At 44.4% G+C, this 18847-nt stretch overlaps 1 protein-coding gene across 3 annotated transcripts in view; it reads right to left on the bottom strand.

Annotated features, from left to right (window-relative positions):
* Nucleotides 1-18847, bottom strand: part of alpha-Spec (alpha spectrin) — a 185931-nt gene that overhangs the window by 109682 nt on the left and 57402 nt on the right. For all 3 annotated transcript variants that reach the window (XM_050195776.2, XM_050195775.3, XM_050195777.3), the window contains exons 12-16: nucleotides 13368-13616; nucleotides 13129-13206; nucleotides 12875-13030; nucleotides 8955-9097; nucleotides 6096-6270 (exon numbers count right to left, since the gene is read on the bottom strand). In XM_050195776.2, the coding sequence (XP_050051733.1) occupies nucleotides 6096-6270; nucleotides 8955-9097; nucleotides 12875-13030; nucleotides 13129-13206; nucleotides 13368-13616 (801 nt within the window). The remainder of the gene's footprint in view (nucleotides 1-6095; nucleotides 6271-8954; nucleotides 9098-12874; nucleotides 13031-13128; nucleotides 13207-13367; nucleotides 13617-18847) is intronic.

Here is an 18847-nt window from a genome sequence, read left to right as displayed (position 1 = left end):
AGCAACAAACATTTAGTGCGTCGAATGATGTTTCATTAAAATTTTTGGACTCGATCTGTGCAAGTTTAGCAGTGAACATTATTGCCGTGAACACAATTTCAGAGGTTAGCGGTTCCGCTGAATGTGTAATTACACACACACACATACATACACACACACACACACACACACACACACACACACACACACACACACACACACACACACACACACACACACAACAAACAAACAAAAGGTTTTACTTGCCAAAACCACGATATGATTATGAGGTATGCCATAGTGGAGGACTACATATTAATTTTGACCACCTGGGGTCCTTTAACGTGTACCTAAATCTAAGTACACGGCCGCATTTCGCCCCCATCGAAATGCGACTGCCATGGCCGGTATTTGATCCCGCGACCTCGTGCTTAGCAGTGCAACACTAAGCAATCACAGTGGGCCAATTACAACCCCAATTTGGCCGCTAAGGTTGACTGAAAATGGAACTTGACATCCTTGGCTTGCATTCTGCGGCGGCAAGAGCCAGATTTTATGTGGTGTGGCCGGGCAGAAAATAGCGTTGCCAGAGTGCAAATCTGAGTGACAATAGAGGTTGCCATTGGACATTTGTGTCCAAGAAGTTTCATGAAAGCAAGCAAGTCGTTTGTCAGCGTGCTTCACTATCATGCCGGTAACCGGACGTGGTGCACATGCGAAATAGATTTAGAGCATCACACATGTGGCATTTGCCCATGAATAGACTCAGATGCACCAATAGGGCGGGAATTCATGTGCTAAAATGTATAATGAAACTGATGATCTACATGCTGAGCAGACTGTACAACCTTATTCATTCAGCGTGACTACTTCCTGACTGCCCAATGAAATGAGCACCCGTTCAGATCATATTTAGTTGGTCCCCATATACGCAAATGCGTAACACTTTTATAAAACATTCGTAATGCATCATACAACACAATATGGTTTTCATTTTCTTGTGGCCTACTTACAATTATGCCACCAAACACATCCACACTCAAAGACTCCAATGCTGAAATGGATTGCTTAGGCTTGGATTGCAGGGCTAAGGGCTAGCCAATGCATGTCTATGGCAGTGTACTTTCCGTTGAACAAGTATATCCTGCTAAATTTGACAACTTCATTTGAAATTATTGTTTTGGCACAGGCTGGCGCAGCACTTCCACCCGTGTTGACTAGCTAACCTCCGTAAGCTCCTTCTGTCCACAAAGTTGTCAAATATGCAGAAATGCTACGAGAAATGCTACATAACCAGTCATAACCAGCACTGAAGCTTGGGCATACAGTTTGGCTTCTACTTTCTCCATAATAAGCTATCTTTCTGCCGAAGAATCAAGAAAGTTCTGAATTAGTAGTATGGTCAGCTCAGCCTGATTTAGTGTTTCCCTTTAGTGTCCCTTAAACATACAGTCACTAGATAATACAGTTAAACCTCAAGATATAACGATGTCTGTAAAATAAGCACTTTATTATACTTTATATTGATATTTCAAGATATTGAAAGTAAACCTTTTATTAAAGTACGAGTGCAGAAAGATTTTTTTTTTTTTTTACATGGAAGGGAGCACAAAAAATGTCCAAATAATTGGGCAGTCCCAAAAAAAATTTCAATAATAAAGAAACAATATTGATTAATTTGAGAGCAGACGACCACACGGTTTGATGCCATGCAAACGAAGTTCTCCTCCCAACGGCCAAGTCTAACGTACTGTTGTGATGAGTGTAAGCGAAGCTATCGCGTCCATTTCGCCGCCGTGGTTTGCCAACATAACATTCAGTGTTGCACCACTCTGGGCGACACCCAATGGTTATGTTCACCAAACCGAACTACTGCTCTCAACTTAGACCAATGAACACAGCATTAAAACTCGTCGGATACTGCAAAAAGCTTCGCTTTAACGTCGTAGGAGCAATCTGCCTTTTTAATTTTCCTGTGCTGCCCCCTGCCGCATGCTGCTAAAAACGTTTTGGAAGGGTGCCGGGGCTTTCGCCGGTTGATTTTTGTACCTGTGCCCACGTTGAGTGCGCGTCGGTTGTGCGTTTCGTGGATCGCAAATCATTATTAATGGCTTTGGGGCAAGATGTCGTTCCTGGAAGCCATGAAGTACTCAACGACTACTGGGTGAGCAGGCCTGAGTGCGCTGTGTGCAAACAGTGTGGCCGATAAAGGCACGCCGAATTCCCTTTAGAGACACAGCTGCCTTGGAGTTTGTTGTTGCCGATTTATGGACTTGGAGCTCGCATTTTGTATTCTTTCTGAACATTACTTTTACATTTCAAATATTGAAGTAGTCTTCGAGCGCAGCCTTCCATGCCGGATTTATCAAAGCGATGCACTTGTTTACATCAAAATCTACAGACGTAGATCGTTGTTAGCGTGAAATATTGTGGAAAAGGCGCGTCCTGATATGAAATAATGTCAAGACGTAGCAAAACATACATATCTGCACATATGTGCCGCTTTGTTCCACCCAGAGACGAGTCAATATTAGCAGACGAACTATTTGAACAACGGCAACTGTGATAAAGATAACATATTACCAGGCTGTTAATTTATTTCCGATTCTCACTTTTCTTTACCTCAATCACACTTACAATTTTGCACATGCCACAAACATTATTAGAGAAAACTGTGCTCGCATAAATTAAGTGCTCATATATAGGCCGTGTTCTCTCGTGAAAACGTAGATACCATCACTGACACCGTTGGTACAACTGAAGGAGACAGTTGTTTATACCTAAAGTTGTTTAAATTTATTGCCACGATCTTACTTTGCAGCAGCAGTGAAATTTTTTTATATTGAAATTGTGGATAAACATGCTTATATTCAGGTTAAAAATACATAATGTTCTGTGGACATACAGTTATATAAAGTAAATGTAAAGTAAAACCCGTTATATCGAGGATTTCGTTGTATTGAAGTCTGTAATACAGCAGACAACCGATTTCTCGGACTAAAATAAATTATATTTGTTGGATATTCCGGACTTCATAAATGCACCATCAGGGCTCCTAAAGAGCTTATGCATTTTCATGACCGATATTTCAGACGAATTTAGGCCCTAAAGTTTCATTTTTCTGACTAAATCCCTCATTCCGAGACACACTACCCAATCTTGGAGACTTAAGAACGGCCAGCTGCAGTGCAAGTTTTGCCAACCAGTTGCGACTGTGGAGGCAACATTCCGGGAGCGTCGCCGCACACCTCTAGCCAGGGCGTGACTAAGTCGACTGTGTGTGAACAACAATACGTGCGTCCTCGACTCTCCACGTCGCTGGAGCCGAGTTTGACGAAGTCGCCATTGTACCTTAACGGGCTCGGTGGACCAACTATTGTTACCGAGCTGCGGGAACGTCTACTGACACCCCTTCCCACGCGCCGACCAAGACGCCAGACAATGGGCGGCCGGCGCGCGCGCTGCAGTTCGGGGAATAAATGCCCCTACGGTGCCGGGTCGTCTCCCCTACGGTGCTTCGTCTCCCCTATGGTGCCTGGTCAACTCGCCTACGGTGCTTGGACAGCCGTTTCTCTCACCTGGGTATCGGGGGAAGACCGAGTGTTTAAAAACCGCTGCTGTGCGGCTACTCAGGACACTCTCTCTCAAGCAGTCATGTTAGACTGATGTACTTTCTCAAACAGTCATGTTAGACTGATATAAATACTGTAAATAAACCCATATTCCTTGTTCTCGATGAGAAGCAGTCCTTCCCTTCATCAACGTCCTCAGCGTGGATAAGTTGGACGACGGCATGGGCCAGCTACCTTCTAATTCATGCCCGACTCCAATCTTGACAACGGATCACGAGCGATGGGATTGAACCCCCAATCATAACAAGACCGCCATGTTGGATTTTCCAGTGGCTTGGCCAGGCTTGGCTTCCAGTAGCCTGCTCTATAGCCTTCAAGATTAAGAGGCACACACTATTAATGGCGTTTTTCACTGGTCGATCTGGAGCGGCCGCCGAAATCCTCAAGCGAGCACTCGGGTTTCACAAATCCAAATCGGCCAGCGGAGCGCAAGAACGCTCCGTGGGAGATCACACAGGAAATCTGCGTACACGCCGCACAAACCGGTTCCAGAAACCATGCCCTACTTCCGCTCTGTACGTTTCCACGACAACCAAACTCACCGTCCCCCGTGTGTAATTTGACCGCAGCAGTCGCATAGTCCGTCGCTTCCATGTCGCGCCCGCAAGTATTGTGCATGGACAACGTGCATAGAAGGCTTCACACAGCACCTGCGTCACTTCATAATCGCTGTCGTCCGAGCTCTCAACGCTAAACGCGAGCGCTGCAGCAGCACCGAACGCAGCCATTTTGCGAAGCAACACAATGTTGTGCGTACCAACAGGGTACCGATTTCGCTTGAAGACGGAAGTGACGAGCTATTTCCGCCCGAATCCGCGGCTCGGCGGCGGAGCGAGTTGATCCGAAATGACCAGTGGAATGCGCGAACCCGCTCCAGATCGACCAGTGAAATTTGGATTCGTTGCCGCGGAGCAAGAAATCCTGCTCCGAAACGACCAGTGAAAAACGCAGTAAGTCAGTTCGATTCGCCTGTACCACTGTGAACCAGTTCATGGTGGTTCACGAGAAGTGCAGAAATTGTGCAGCTCGATTTCTGAGGTGCAGGCACACCGCGACACTTGAAATGAATGCCAAGGTGCAAAGGTGGTGCAGGTGTTGTTTTGTCTGACTATACTCTGTTCCATAAATAGCAGTCAACGCTTTGGAAGCTATGCCAGAAGTTCAGCCATGAAAAGTCATCACTCCGTGCTTTCCGTCCATGCTGCGCTGCGTGCCAACAGCGTTCACTTACGCGAGCATGTACGTGGAGGCTCCTCGTGAGTGGTTGCAAATAAACCCGACAAGAACACGAAAAATAAAAGTGTTCTAAAACAACGCATTAGCAGCCGTATACCACAATGTGTTTGTTTCTGAGGTTTAAAACTTCTTTCATTCAATACTGACCCTACATAAAATGGTTGCGCACAATTGCGGTAAAAAAACATTGAACTATACCCAAGTGTGAACGAAGACACCGCAAGAAGTCTCTCTAGCCTTGACAGCTTTGACTGCTATGTATGGAACGGAGTATATAATGTACATTAAGTGCGTAAGTTTGGGCGGTTCTGAACTGCTAGTATGATCGGTACATCCGCACTTGCAGATGTATGCACAGAGCAGGCGCGTGTAAGCAGGGCTTAAATGGCGCTTGGGCATCTGTGCTGTGTCTGCTGTACTGCTGCTTCGGACCTGTACGTCTGCACCAAGTCGGCACCAACAGTCTAGTGGGTGCAGCAAAATCATGAACCAGTCCTGCACCTTTTGAAACAAACAGCGTGGTTCAGAGGGCACCATTGCTGCACTGCTGAAACGAATGGCAGGGTGCAGCACCTCGTGAACCGGTTCAAGTGGTGTAGGCGAATCAAATGCACCTATCAATAAAGAGCATGGCCATCACCCCATCTCCTAGGCCACGCTCGCTCTTTCTTGGCTGACAAAATGGTCCCGGGGATGGCACTTCCTTTTTCTTTTTTTTGGTCAGCACTATCATCATAATCACTTCATGCAGGATCCATTCCCTTCCCCCCATAAAGTTTTGATTGCTATTTTGCATGTGGTGTGTCCACTGAGCAGGTGCAGCTCGGAGATGTTGCATTTTTGTGTGTTTGTGCGGCTTTGCATTTGTACGATCGTGCCCCCTCCTGTGCCTCCGTGAAAGCCAAATATTGCGAAGAAGCATGGCTACTTTCCTTGATCTCCATAGCAAACTCCATTGGCAGAGATCACCAATACAGTGCCGCTCCTGTCGCCTGTATATGCAGACATCACTCTTGCACAAATCCAAGCAAGTCTGATTGCCTCCACGCATAGTATGAGGCAGGGAATTAGTATAAATTTTTTTAAGCCGCTCCAAGCCTAATAAATGTTATTTTCTTGGCTAACGAGTTTTTTGGACAGATTTTTTTTACTATATTTTTGTCCCCGTGAGGTCTAGGAAATCGGTCGGCGACTGTATTCAGCTTTAACTGTACGTACAGAATGGTCACATGAAACTAATTATAGTACCTTGCCACAGTCTTCGGACATAAGTTGTCCTTCAACCTCGGACAGCCAAAGCTCAATGTCTTCGACTCCTCTGTTGAACTGCTGTTGAGCTGAAGCCTCACTCAGCTTCGTTCCCTTGGTGTCTGCGGCCTTGCTCAGAGACTGCCACAGGGTAATGATTTCTTCCATGCGGTGGCTGTGACGAGAGGAATGCTCAATTTGTACTTTGATACATGGCTACAAAAATACACCAATCATCACTACAGCGCAAAGCAATTGCACAACAATTGCACAGCTGTTGCTGTACACATCACAAACAGTAGTACAATGTGAGCCATATGGCCTCAGAATTTTTGTATTTTGAGTATCACATTTTGGTTGAAAGTAAATGTTAAATATTTACACCTGCTTTCATCACCTAAATGAGTAGAAGGCTTGTCACATATACTACTACTGTCTGCGAATCTGAATTTCAGGCATTGCACCTAGAATTTGTGGAAATTAAGCTTTCTTTTCTGCACCCTGTAAATTTCCGATACAGGTAGTACATGAAAAATTTACGTTAGGTTCTGTCTTACATGCCCAAACTTTCAGACTTAGCCAAACCAATCATGATTAAGAGAACTTTAGCAAGGAAGTGGCTTGCAATAGAATCCTCGAGTTTCTAGCACCAGGTACTATACAAGAAAACAGTTCCAAACGAGTGGTTAAACTAACATTTAATCTATAAATTTGTGTGTTTCATGTGCTGAAGAGTTCTCTTCAATCCTAGAAACACAACACAGTTTTCTTCCAAGACTCAAGTTAACATACTTCATGAGGAAAGTATTACACTTTGCACGATTACAAAATGCAAAGAAAGATATATATAAAATGAAGGCCGGGATTTTAACCAGTTAAGAGTCTGGTTGGCTACCCTGTGCTGGGGAAATGGGGAAGGGGAATAGAAAGGGAGAGAAAGGGAAATGGGGGTAGAGAGATGTGCACGAACAGCACTACAGAGTCAAAGGCGCTCGCACAAGCCAGACGTTCTCAGAAAGCACAAAAGTGCTTTAGTGCATACAAAATGCAAAAAGGGAAGAAGTGGGATACAACCAAACAATAATTGAAGGTTCCTTGCGATCCTTTTGTAACATGGTAAATAAACTTGCATAGTTGATAGACAATACTACCATGAATACCTGAGCCAAAGACTTATTCCTCCTGTACATGTAGCTAGGAGCCCACAATTTGGTACCAAGGGCTGCTTGCCCTTTCCTTCAATTGTTCAAAGCACCTGCCACTTGCTTCCTCACTCTTACAGAAGCGTGAACACAATAACTACATGCAGATTTTAAAAAATTTCATGACTCATCAGGTATTCCAGCAAAAGCAAGAGCAGGTAAATGTAATCACTGGTGGGGTGGTAGCAACATATGTGACAGAGAACAGTAACACTGTACCAATATCATGGCTTCAGATTGGGCAATGCAATGGAGGTTCATGCTACATGATCTTATAAGCATGCCAACAAGAAAGCTCGGTGCAAGAATAGATGGCTTGTGGTGGACATCATTCCATGCTGCTGCAGTGTACAGCTTCGGGTGCAATAGGAACGACAAAATAGAGGGGAAGGATGCAAGGGCATGGTAGCAGCATTAATAGATAACTGCATTGGTAAAAAAAGGCGTATCCAAAACCATTGTAGAACAAGATCCACGAAGAGATGCTCTTTAATACTAGTCACATTCAAAAGGTTTTATAGAAGTGTTGCAGGGCTGTCTTGAAGCGCAGTGGTAGAAAAGTAGCATAAATATGTGCATCCAACAAGGTTTTTCTTGACAGTACAGTAACACTATGAACAGAAAGGCAAGGTACGTCAGATATTTTCAGGCTGGTAGGTTTCATCTACTTGCATTTTACTGGCTTCACAAATTTCAGAAGGTACCTTGCAATTTTCTTCACTCTATGTGAAGAAAATGTGTGTGTCTTTATGTCTACATGTAAGACTCAACAGGATTTTTACTTTAATGATTCTGGCCATCAAATGCTGTGTGCAACAAAAACATTGAAATCATGGAGCCCTTACAGTTAAAATGAACACTTAGAAATCTGCAAAGCAAACTGCGAATGGATATAAACATGGTGAATGCTTCTGTATACAGAAAAATATGAGTTCCTTTTTTTTGTTTTTTTTTAAATTCCGAGGACCTTGTGATAAAATTTTGGAGAAGGTATTTTTAGAAGTTAGAATCACTGAATTATGGCCCCAAATGCTACAGTGCACCAAACGCTACGGTACACACAAGAAAACGTTTTGGTGGTGACGTGTTTTTGTACGTCAGAGATATGCGTCAACTTCTATGCTTAAATAAATAGAAAAATTTATCCTATTTCCTGTGGTTCCTACAAAACTTGTTCTAGTACTTTATGAGACCGATGAATACTGGTGCCATAGCTAAAAGAAGCAGCACAAACTAAATATAAATTAACGCACTGCAGAAACAACACACAATAAGTATTGAGGATCACAGGCAGCGCATCAATAACAAATTCAACCAATAGTGAAACACAGGCTACAGTTCAAAGCTCTCATGTGTGATCATACTTCTTGCAGTGGATATCTGACAACACCCATAGTTCATATTCTTACCAATCAAAGTGCATGGTCACTTGAGTTTAAAACAAAATGAATTCTGGGGTTTTGCATTCCAAAACTACAATTTGATTATGAGGCACGCTGTAGTGGGGGACTCCAGATTAATTTTTAAAACAAAATGAGGACAATTGCTAAGCCAGCTTATTAGCAGCAAAGTTCCCAGAAAAAGGCACAAAAATGAATTACAGGTTTATGGCATAAAAGACAACGTAAGCGAGTGTGAAACTGCCCAAAGCAACAACCTGATACGGTCTGATGCATAATGGTTTGCATCAACCAGCTCCTGGCCAGTGCTTGTGATGTCTTCCACACGACTTCTGTTGGCGTTCAACTCCTGAATAAAGTTCTGGTGCTTCTGAACTTTTCCATTAAGGTTGGTGGGATCCTGAAAGGATTAAGCAAACATGTTAATGAAGAATGCAGAAAAGCAAGAAAACTTTTCCCATGCCCACGTTACACTGGATGACCAAGTTTCAAACTATACATCATTACAAGCTGAGGTTAAAAAATGCAAATATGAAGCTGTTTTTTGCACTCAGTCATGCTGCTGAAACAATGCTGTCAATGGGTACAGGTAACATTTGTAATACATTTCAGCAGGAAGCATGCCCAATCATTACATGTTGGAACAATTATTTCTGTAACGATGCTCACAAAAGCAAGCATGGACAACAGAAGTGGTAATTTCCAAATTTTCTCTTACTGAAATATTGTCAACAATTCATTTTTTTTAAAATGAAGGACCAAGAGATCTGTACCATAGAAACTATAGTGACAAGTCTCAGAACACCACAATTATAATATAGAGTGAACTCTCGTTAAGGCGAACTTGGTTAAGCCGAATTCTCGCACGTAACAAACAACATGGGAACGTTTGTTTTTCCATAGACTCAATGCAAAAAAAAAAAAGAAAACATCTGCGTAGGACGAACCACCTCAGACGTTCTTTGTTTAAGACGATCATTCGGAGTGACTTCCACTATTGCTGATCCTGGTGGCTAGGGTGGCTCAATGTGCCGTGTGCATTGTGGTGCTATAGCCCATGGGTGCTATAGCACACATGAAGCTATCTGCCCTCAGTGTGCCTACATGCCTATACTATTCGCATCGTAGATCATATTCAAGACAGGGCTCGCGCGGTCACACCACACGCAGCAGTCGCGAGAGTGGAACGCCGCCTTGTAAATGTTCGCTTACTACCGTATTTACGTGCATAATGATGGCACTCGCGTAATGATCGCACCCCTGAATTTTGTCAAAATTATATATTTTTTTCCTTTCCCATGTAATGATCGCACCCCGAACTTGCCACAGTGATATGTGGTGTGCCAAGTCTAGCTAATGATCATGCTTACCATCTGTTGAATGCTGTCGAATGCTACACGAACGACTCTTCAAGACATACCAAGTGGCCTGCGCGCACCGAACGTTCTTAAGCAGATGCCATTTGATTCCTTCCATCACTTTCCGTACTTCCATGAAAAAAAAAGCTACAACCAAACTTACCTTGGCTTTATTATTTGTGGGATTTATAATGGTTGTGGTCAACAACAAAAAAGACGCTTTTCGATTAATCTCGTCTGCACTTGTAGGCATGCAACAAATCGCGAGCGGAAACGATAGTAGCCATGTCTACACTGATACGTTAGAAGTGTACCCTATTCATACACCGACACTTGTAATACAGCCAAGATATTCGCCCCCCAAAGCGGAAGCGAGCCGTATTAAGATAGCAGTGAAGACAAATGCCGCAGTTTCTGCAGCGTGCCCGCCACAGGTTCTTGTCACTGGCAGCTAAGCGCGCTCTTCTGTTTCTGTCCCCTCAAAGTGGTCATGGCTACGTTATTGCCGCAAACTTGCCAACAGCACCGAAATTATTCATTATTGATACGAAAGAAACTGTTTCAATGGGCATAATGTACTCGCGAGAAGAAAAAAAATTGCGTTCGGCACGTTCGGCTTGGTCCGCCGGCCGCCATCTTTGTTTTGGTATCACGCACTGTAGAGCAGCAGCCGCCTATTTGTTGACCTGTTGTCATCCCGCAGCAAACACGGGATTGAAAAAAAAAAAATGTTTTCTTTTCGCGGGAAATTTATTCTGCGTAATGATCACATCCCTGAATTTGCGTCAATTTTTTCTTGACAAAAAGTGCAATTAATTATGCGAGTAAATACGGTAACTACATTGACAAGCATGGTGTCAGCGTGTACAGGTAAACATGAACAAATCACAATCGATGACTGAGTACACTCACTGTCATAACGCTGATGTGAGGAATCGTGGCAGCAGCAGCGAGTGAAGTGACCTTCGTGCTGTTATCTCTTCAATGCAAATTGAGCGGCAAGAACACAGCACATGCAAAGCTGCGAGCCATCGCCCCACCTAGACTGTGCCCCAAATCAGATCACTTTAAAGATAAAGCCGGGCAACCACACGTGGCGAAAGTACAACGCCCCCCCCCCCTCTCTCCCCCTGCACCATGTGCGTGATGAAAGACCACTCGCTTCTTTTCTCCCTTGCACGCACAAGATTGAGCCACTATCGTCTGCTCACCATCGCATGCTTTCACTTGCATACACAGTGCACGGCGCACGAGGACAATGTTATCACAAGACGAACCCGGTATGTCCGTATCGCAAAGGAAACCCATAGCAACTGCTAGAGGAGGTCAACCCAGCATGCCTCTGTCGCTCTCCTTCCTCTGTGACACTTCGCCTCATTTCTCCTTTCCCACTTCGCTCAACATCACCTTGACTTTCCTCTAGGTGGCATTGCTTTGCCTCAGGCTCAGCGCGCTCCTTCGTACTTTCGCTAGCTCGGAGCCTGCGCCGATGAGCTGTGAGGCGGCAGATGCCTGCTTGAACTCCCTAGTGAACTTTCTCCAGCAGCACAAAGGTACAAAAGGATTTTAAACGTCATTAGGCGAGATGACATCATTTGTGGCTGCTCGCCAATTTGTACAGAAGCACGTAACATCCATCACGGACTGAATGAAATCAAGCGAGAGTACCACTTGAAGATGGTTTTCTAGTTCAGCTAAATAAATGCTTTTTATGTCATTCTCCCCCCTTTCTAAGTCTACTTCATTTAACTTGTTTAAGATATTTGGATGCACCTGGTCATGCTGCCAATTATTTTTCTGATAAGACGAACAAATTTTAATAGTCCCTTCGAGTACATCTTAAAGGGAGTCTACTGTAATAGCTTTTCCGAAGCCAGTTTTGATTTCTTTTTCTGCAGGATACTGTGTCGCGACGTCACAACAGAGTACGGTGTCACATGGTAGCAGGACATTAGAACATTTCGATACTCGCTCATCTGCTATGCTGCTACATCAGCCCTCACATTGAGAGGCAGCATACGAGGCAACTGAGAGAGTCAGAGCCAGTGCCAAAGTGTCACAATATCCCGCTCTCACACACTATGTCGTGACGTCATGACACAGTATCGACCTGGAAATGAAATCGAAACTGGCTGTAGAAAAGCTGTTATATGAAATTATTAATGGCATTCCAAGGCTTGTCCCTTTTTTTTTTTTCTGGGTTTAGAGGTATAGGTGTTTCATTTAACGTAAGAAATTAATTATGCAAAAGAAGAGGTGAGGCGTGCAGACAGGACACAAGAGTAGAGAAGTGGACAACACGAACACCGTTCGTATTGTCCACTTCTCTACTCTTGTGTCCTGTCTGCACGCCTCACCTCTTTTTTTTGCATAATGGATCCTTACCAACTAGCTCAACTTTCAGTCGTAAGAAATTAATAGTTGGAAAATATGTCAGTACCCCTTTATCATTTGAATGCCGGGTTTTCTTATTTAAACAATTTTTTTTTTACTGCTCTTCAGCCCCTGCAAGGTTTTCTTGTTGGTTTAGTGGACATTTCATTCTGCTTAGAATCTGTTTTTTTGTCATTACTTTCTCCCACTCCCAATTCAGAATTCATGAACAGTTCACTAATTCCATGCATGGTACAGAAATGCAAGCATGCAAAACACGGACGCAAGTATGAGAAGGACAACACAGACTATCAACTGTGCAACCTTTTGATTGATAATCTGTGTGTGTTGTCCTTGTGTGTGTTTTGCAAGCCTGCATTCTGTACCATAAGGGAAAACATGAGTATGAAATTAGGTGTACCATGGGGCAGGGAATCACATCTCACCAGATAGCTTTCATCCATGGCAATCTTGAGCTTCTCATTGATCCAACCCTTAGTCTCATCGCAGTCACGCTCAAACTGCTGCAGACGATATGACTCCTCCAGCATGGTATGGCGAGTGTGAGAGCGCTCCAGCAAGGCATTCCTTCTCTCCAAAAGCTACAAAAAGAAAATAGCACCAAGAAGCAGTTTGCTGTTAAATATGCAAGTTTTCAATATGCACGAAGTGTCATCAAAGATAACAATGAAACACTTACAGCTGCTCTCCTCTGAGCAACATCATCTGCGGCATAATGCTGCCCTTCAATGAGCTTGGTTGCAAACTCGTCCAATGCCTGAAGGAAAACAGAAAGGCCAGTCAATATACTTTTTTGAACCCACTTTAGCATGGTCTAAGCTGCCTAATTAGTACTGCTACTGGTAGCTCTAGTGACCATGTAAAAATATGCATATGTGTAACATAATCAATAGGACACAAATACAAGGCAACCCAAACCTTGATTTTCTCCTCCTGTGCATTGAGAGATTTTTCAAAATCTTCGTGCTTCTTCAAGAGAGCTTCAACAGAGTCGAGAGAGTCCCCAAGGTCTTGGTTGGCAAGGAAGGCCTCCTGCTTAGCCATCCACGTGTCTGCTTGCTCTGTGTCCCGGTAAAACAGCTGCAGATCCATACACTGCTCATATAAGATGCGCCGCTCTTCCCAAAGGGCCAAGAGGACACTCTTCTCATTTTCCAGGACGCCCAACTGCATGTGGGAAGCGAAGAATACAACTTAGTTTGGGAGACAACACGCATCAGGTCAATCATGCTACAATATCAACAGCAAACGGGAACCACACTGCTGCCTCATCTGAAACCTTGTACACTTATGTTGCCTCGAGCATAAATGATAAATAAGATAATGCAACAAAGAGCTTAGGCAATTCTGCAAACTAATCTCTGGTGATAAGTTGTATACTAATCCACAAAAAGGGAGACGTTAAAGAATTGAAAAATTACAGGGTCATTAGCTTACTTCCTACATCATAAAATATTCACCAAGATAACCTCCAATAGAATAAGGGCAACACTGGACTTTAGTCAAACAAGGGAACAGGCAGGTTTCAGGAAGGGGTACTCTATAATGGATCACATCCCTGTCATCAATCAAGTAATCGAGAAATCTGCAGAGTACAATCAGCCTCTTTATATTGCTTTCATAGGTTACGAAAAGGCATTTGATTCAGTCGAGATGCCAGCAGTCAGAGGCATTACCTAATCAAGGAGGACAGGACGCTTACATAAATATCTTGGAAAAGATCTACAGATTCCACAGCTACCTTAATTCTGCACAAGTAGGAAGATACCTATAAAGAAAGGGGTCAGACAAGGCGACAATCTCTCCAATGCTATTCACTGCGTGCTTGGAAGAAGTATTCAAGTTAGTAAACTGGGAAGTAAAGATCGACGTCGAATACCTCAGCAACCTTTGATTTGCAGATAACATTGTCCTGTTCAGCAACACTGGGAATGAGTTACAACAAATATTGAGGACCTTAACAGAGATAGTATAAGAGTGGGGTTGAAGATTAATATGCAGAAGATAATGATGAATAACTGGGCAAAGGAACAAGAGTTCAGGATCACCAGTCAGCCTCTAGAGTCTGAAGGCGTACGTTTACCTAGGTAGATTAATCACAGGGAACCCTGATCATGAGAAGGAAATTCATAGAAGGATAAAAATGGGTTGGATCGCATACAGCAGACATTGTCAGATTCTGACTGGAAGCTTACCAATATCACTGAAAAGAAAGGTGTACAATCAGTGCATTCTAGTGGTGCTAACATATAGGGCAGAAACTTGGAGACTGACAAAGAAGCTCGAAAACAAGTTAAGGACCGCGAGAAGAGCGATGGAACAAAGAATGTTAGGCATAACATTAAGAGACGGGAAGAGAGCGGTGCGGATCAGAGAGCAAACAGGAAAAACCGATATTCTAATTGACATTAAGAGAAAGAAATGGAGCTGGGCAGGTCATGTAATGCGTAGGTTAGATAACCGGTGGACCATTAGGGTTACAGAATGGGTGCCAAGAGAAGGGAAGTGCAGTAGAGGATGGCAGAAGAGTAGGTGGGGTGATGAATGAAGAGATGAAGAGAGTAGGTGGGAATGAAGAGAGTAGGTGGGAATGAAGAGATGAGTTTTGCAAGCGAGTCATATATACGAAAACCATGCATGTTGGCACAACCAATACAGTAAAACCTCATTAATTCGGATTTCACAGCATATAAAAAAATGTTAGAATTAACTGAATGTCAAATTATAGAGGGTATTAAGAAAATAAAAAAAAATGCTTACTATACCAACACACTTTTATTTACTGAATTGGCATATCTCGTTTCTATTATAGCTGAAGCTGCAATTCTCATCATCTCATGACTGATTAGCTCTCGAAACGGTGAAGGCCTCACAACTTTTGCAGTGTGGTCGTGGCACCCATCTATATCAGAGACATGCATTTCAATGCTGCCTGCACGTCTTGATTATTTTTTCACCATTGAGCTGGTCACCAACAGATTGTCTATTGCGATGTATTGCACTCTTCATCCTTGATAGCTTCTGCTGTGTTTGTGACATTGAGTGCAAAGCAATCACACAGAGTCAAAAAGAAACTATTGTTTTCTGCAACCAATGTGGATGAAACAGTGGTCGCTATCAACGCTATCATGGATAGAGACTACAGTTATGAAGGCACGCAGCCAGTGGTGTTATGCGCAGCGATGCGAACTCTGCCGCTTTGTTTCAGCTGGACACTAGCGCCGCTCTTGCTCTTTTGTGTGGCACATTTGCAGCGCTCCAAGAGTTGTCTGAATTAACCTATGTACGGCCAAATATGTCAGAATTAGCGAGTTTCGATTCCATTAAATAATGCATACATGTGCCGGGACCAGAGAGTGAGTACAGATTATCCAATTTTGCTAATTAGCGAGGGTTGTTATGATCAGCCAGCGGGATAAATGACCTAGCCTCTCCGGCCCTTCTGCGAAGAATCGCTTTGCGAAGCTAACGGTACGTTCCTTCGGACAGACCTGCGGCAACAACAAGGCGAGACGTTTGGCAGATCGAGTGTTCGTGGATGGTTTACTGTCGCCGTCTCCGACTCCTGCAGAAGGGCATCTTATGCCGATTCCTCAGTGCCACTGTTAGCCGCTGTGGGGATGCGCGACTTTCACGCATTCCCTGATATGTTGTTTTCCCGCACGGCTCGCGTGGCCTGGCGCCCGCGGCGGTCGGAGTGGTACAAGCGCGGTGCAAGAGATGGCGCGAGTGTCGCACCGCTGCGGGGTTACTTGGGTGCGGGGAAGAGAAGGCGCTCTCTCTTGGATTCGGGACAGCGAGCGGGACGGACGTGCCGTGCCGCGCGTGCGCCGACCCATGCTTCTGCGAGACCGTCTCGCGTGGCTGCCTTGGAATGCGCCACCGTTTGCGTGACAGTACGCGCGAACAACCAGGCGTTGGGATCCAGCATGGGGCGAACATATTCGCTCGCTATCCGGTCGCGGTGAGTCGGACTTCTAGATTTGTCGCGCGCCCATCGGCATGTTTTGTGGATAGCAACTCGGCTAGCTGGCATTGATCTATGAAAGGTGCAATAAATGCCTTGCGATTGTTTGCACTACTGTGTTGTCGTTCCTTTGTCCCAAGAGTACGGGAGGAGAAGCCCACACCGCCAAGGTCATTTGACAGACGCTCCAGCTAACTGCGAGGTCATCCCAGGAACCAAGACGCGCCAATTTGAGTCAAGTGTGGCAATCCCTATCTACGAAACTCTCCCCTTTCTGTGTCTTCAGTGAACAAAGGTGCCAGAGTGATTGCACGCACCCTCGCGCTCAAACACGGATCCTTCGGCAACTTTGAACGCTCCGATTGGACAAAGTAGACGGCAGATTGCCCTGGCCTAGAGATCTAGGGAGGACAGAGGGGATTTAAGAGGGCTTTTTTGGCTCGTCAGGGGTGCTTCAATTCAGGCATGCTAGGCTATTGAGACGTAGCCTTCTCTACTTTCATGTAGGTATTGTAAATAAAGCCAGTACTCCTCATTCTCGATGAGAACATGTTCCTCACTTCAACAGCATCCTTGGTGTGGATGAGTCGGACGAGGGCATGGGCCAGCTACCTCTTTTGACAGGTCAGACCCCCAACTCCTACAGGGTCGATTTAACAACGCTTTACTGTATGTGCATTTTCTTTGTTTGTTAATACAAGATTCAACAATGGAGTGACCGTTGGTACGAATAGCTCCCAGGGTTCGCCGTGCAGGCAGCGCAGTGGCTGCAGTAGGGTAGATGCAGTGAAGGCTGCCAGCGTGGCCTCCGTGATGTAGGTGCCTCTGCGACTGGAGGTCACGCTATAACTCACTGTTATTTGTGTTGTAAATTCCTATATACACTATGTGCATTCTTCGGAGTGTGCTTTGTCCGTCTTGTATTTAATATGCCTTTTTTGCGGGTTGCATGCAGTCTTTTCTTTATGTTGCAAAGTGTATATTACAGTATTGCAGAAATTCGTATTCAATACCCACAGCTGCCTAAGGCCAAAAATAGTACAGCAAGTTAGCAGTACAGTATAATAAATATACTGTATATATACTCGCGTAATGAATGTACTTTTATTTCTCGAAAAACCAAATCAAAGTTGAGTATGCAGGGTTAAATTTTATGAAAACTTTTTTGAAATAGCAAAAACTGAAATGTAAGACAGTAACAATTTGAAAAATTCATTAAAAAACTTACTTTTGCCGCGAAAATACAAGTGCATATGCTATTTGCACACCGTAAGAGCATTTTTATTGCAAGTCACTCTGCATTGGAATTGCCAGACCTGTCGTCCAGGTCTCTGGCTACTTAAATGACATCGTGGTTCTACAACAGCTCATTCTCCCAGCCGCTTCTCGCCGTCTGCCATTATCCCAAGCATCTCGTTGAAGCGCTGCTTTTCGGCACCTGCTGTTTTGACAAGCACGCTTGTGCGCACCTATATCCTTGACCATTCTGCTATCCGGCATGTCAAAGTTTATTGATAGCTCTAGCAGCCATCATCATATCCCTCCACTGCCTTTTATATATGGTGCGCTCCGGCGCGCGTGTCTCGTGCCTCATGCTGTGAGACTTGAAGGAAACGGAAAAAGAACAAAAAGAAAGCCTCTTCAGCTCTCGCCATCGGTCCCAATAGTTCTCAGGTCTTTCGCTCACTGGCTCACACATTGTTCTAGTGCACCTAACCTCGGTCCCTATGTCTGATCAGTGTATTTTTTTAGCATATAAGCTCTGTCTGGCAGCAGGTGTTTAACTCGACTTACGGCCCATCGCACAGAGTAAAACCAAAAACAGGCCGAAATGTGAGGAACAGACATGCGAATTCAACACCACACCCGACTAGGCACACTATGCCGACCAAGTGCCAGCCGCCCCTTCACTTGGAATCTCCTGTGCACTGTAGCCGGCCTGGCTTGGCTGTGTATTGTGCAGTCTCCTATTACACAAGAGTAAAGTTGCTGTTGCAGAGGTTGGACATTTTTTGCTCCCTAAAGTCTGGGAGGTGCCTTTGTGCCAACACTGGCGTCAAGCATGCAGTAAGAAGAGGTTAAGCGTTACTGCTGTCTTTCTTTTTGTCATGTGTCGAGCGACTGTGATAATGCACAGCTTGTTCTTACACCATGCTTGCCACCAGTGTTCTCTTGTCATGGCCTTGCCGTGAGCTTCTCCATCATCAAACCCACCGCCCCTGCCTATGTGCTGCCAAGGTTGCTGCTAGCATGGATGTGCAGCCGACATGAGTTAGCTGTAAAATTTGGTTTACGTGATCTCAGCGTTTCTCACATGGTATTATAAAGTATTTGTAACACAGTGGCGGGCATCAAGAATAAGTGCACTTTCTCTAAACACATGTGCGACAGAAAAATATTCTAGTTTCTCTGAATACCGTATTTACACGAT

This window comes from Dermacentor andersoni, chromosome 1 (genome assembly GCF_023375885.2).
Source record: "Dermacentor andersoni chromosome 1, qqDerAnde1_hic_scaffold, whole genome shotgun sequence".
Taxonomy (NCBI): Eukaryota; Metazoa; Arthropoda; class Arachnida; order Ixodida; family Ixodidae; genus Dermacentor; species Dermacentor andersoni.
The sequence above is the reverse complement of the archived record's forward strand: the minus strand, read 5'-3'. Positions and strand labels throughout refer to the sequence as shown.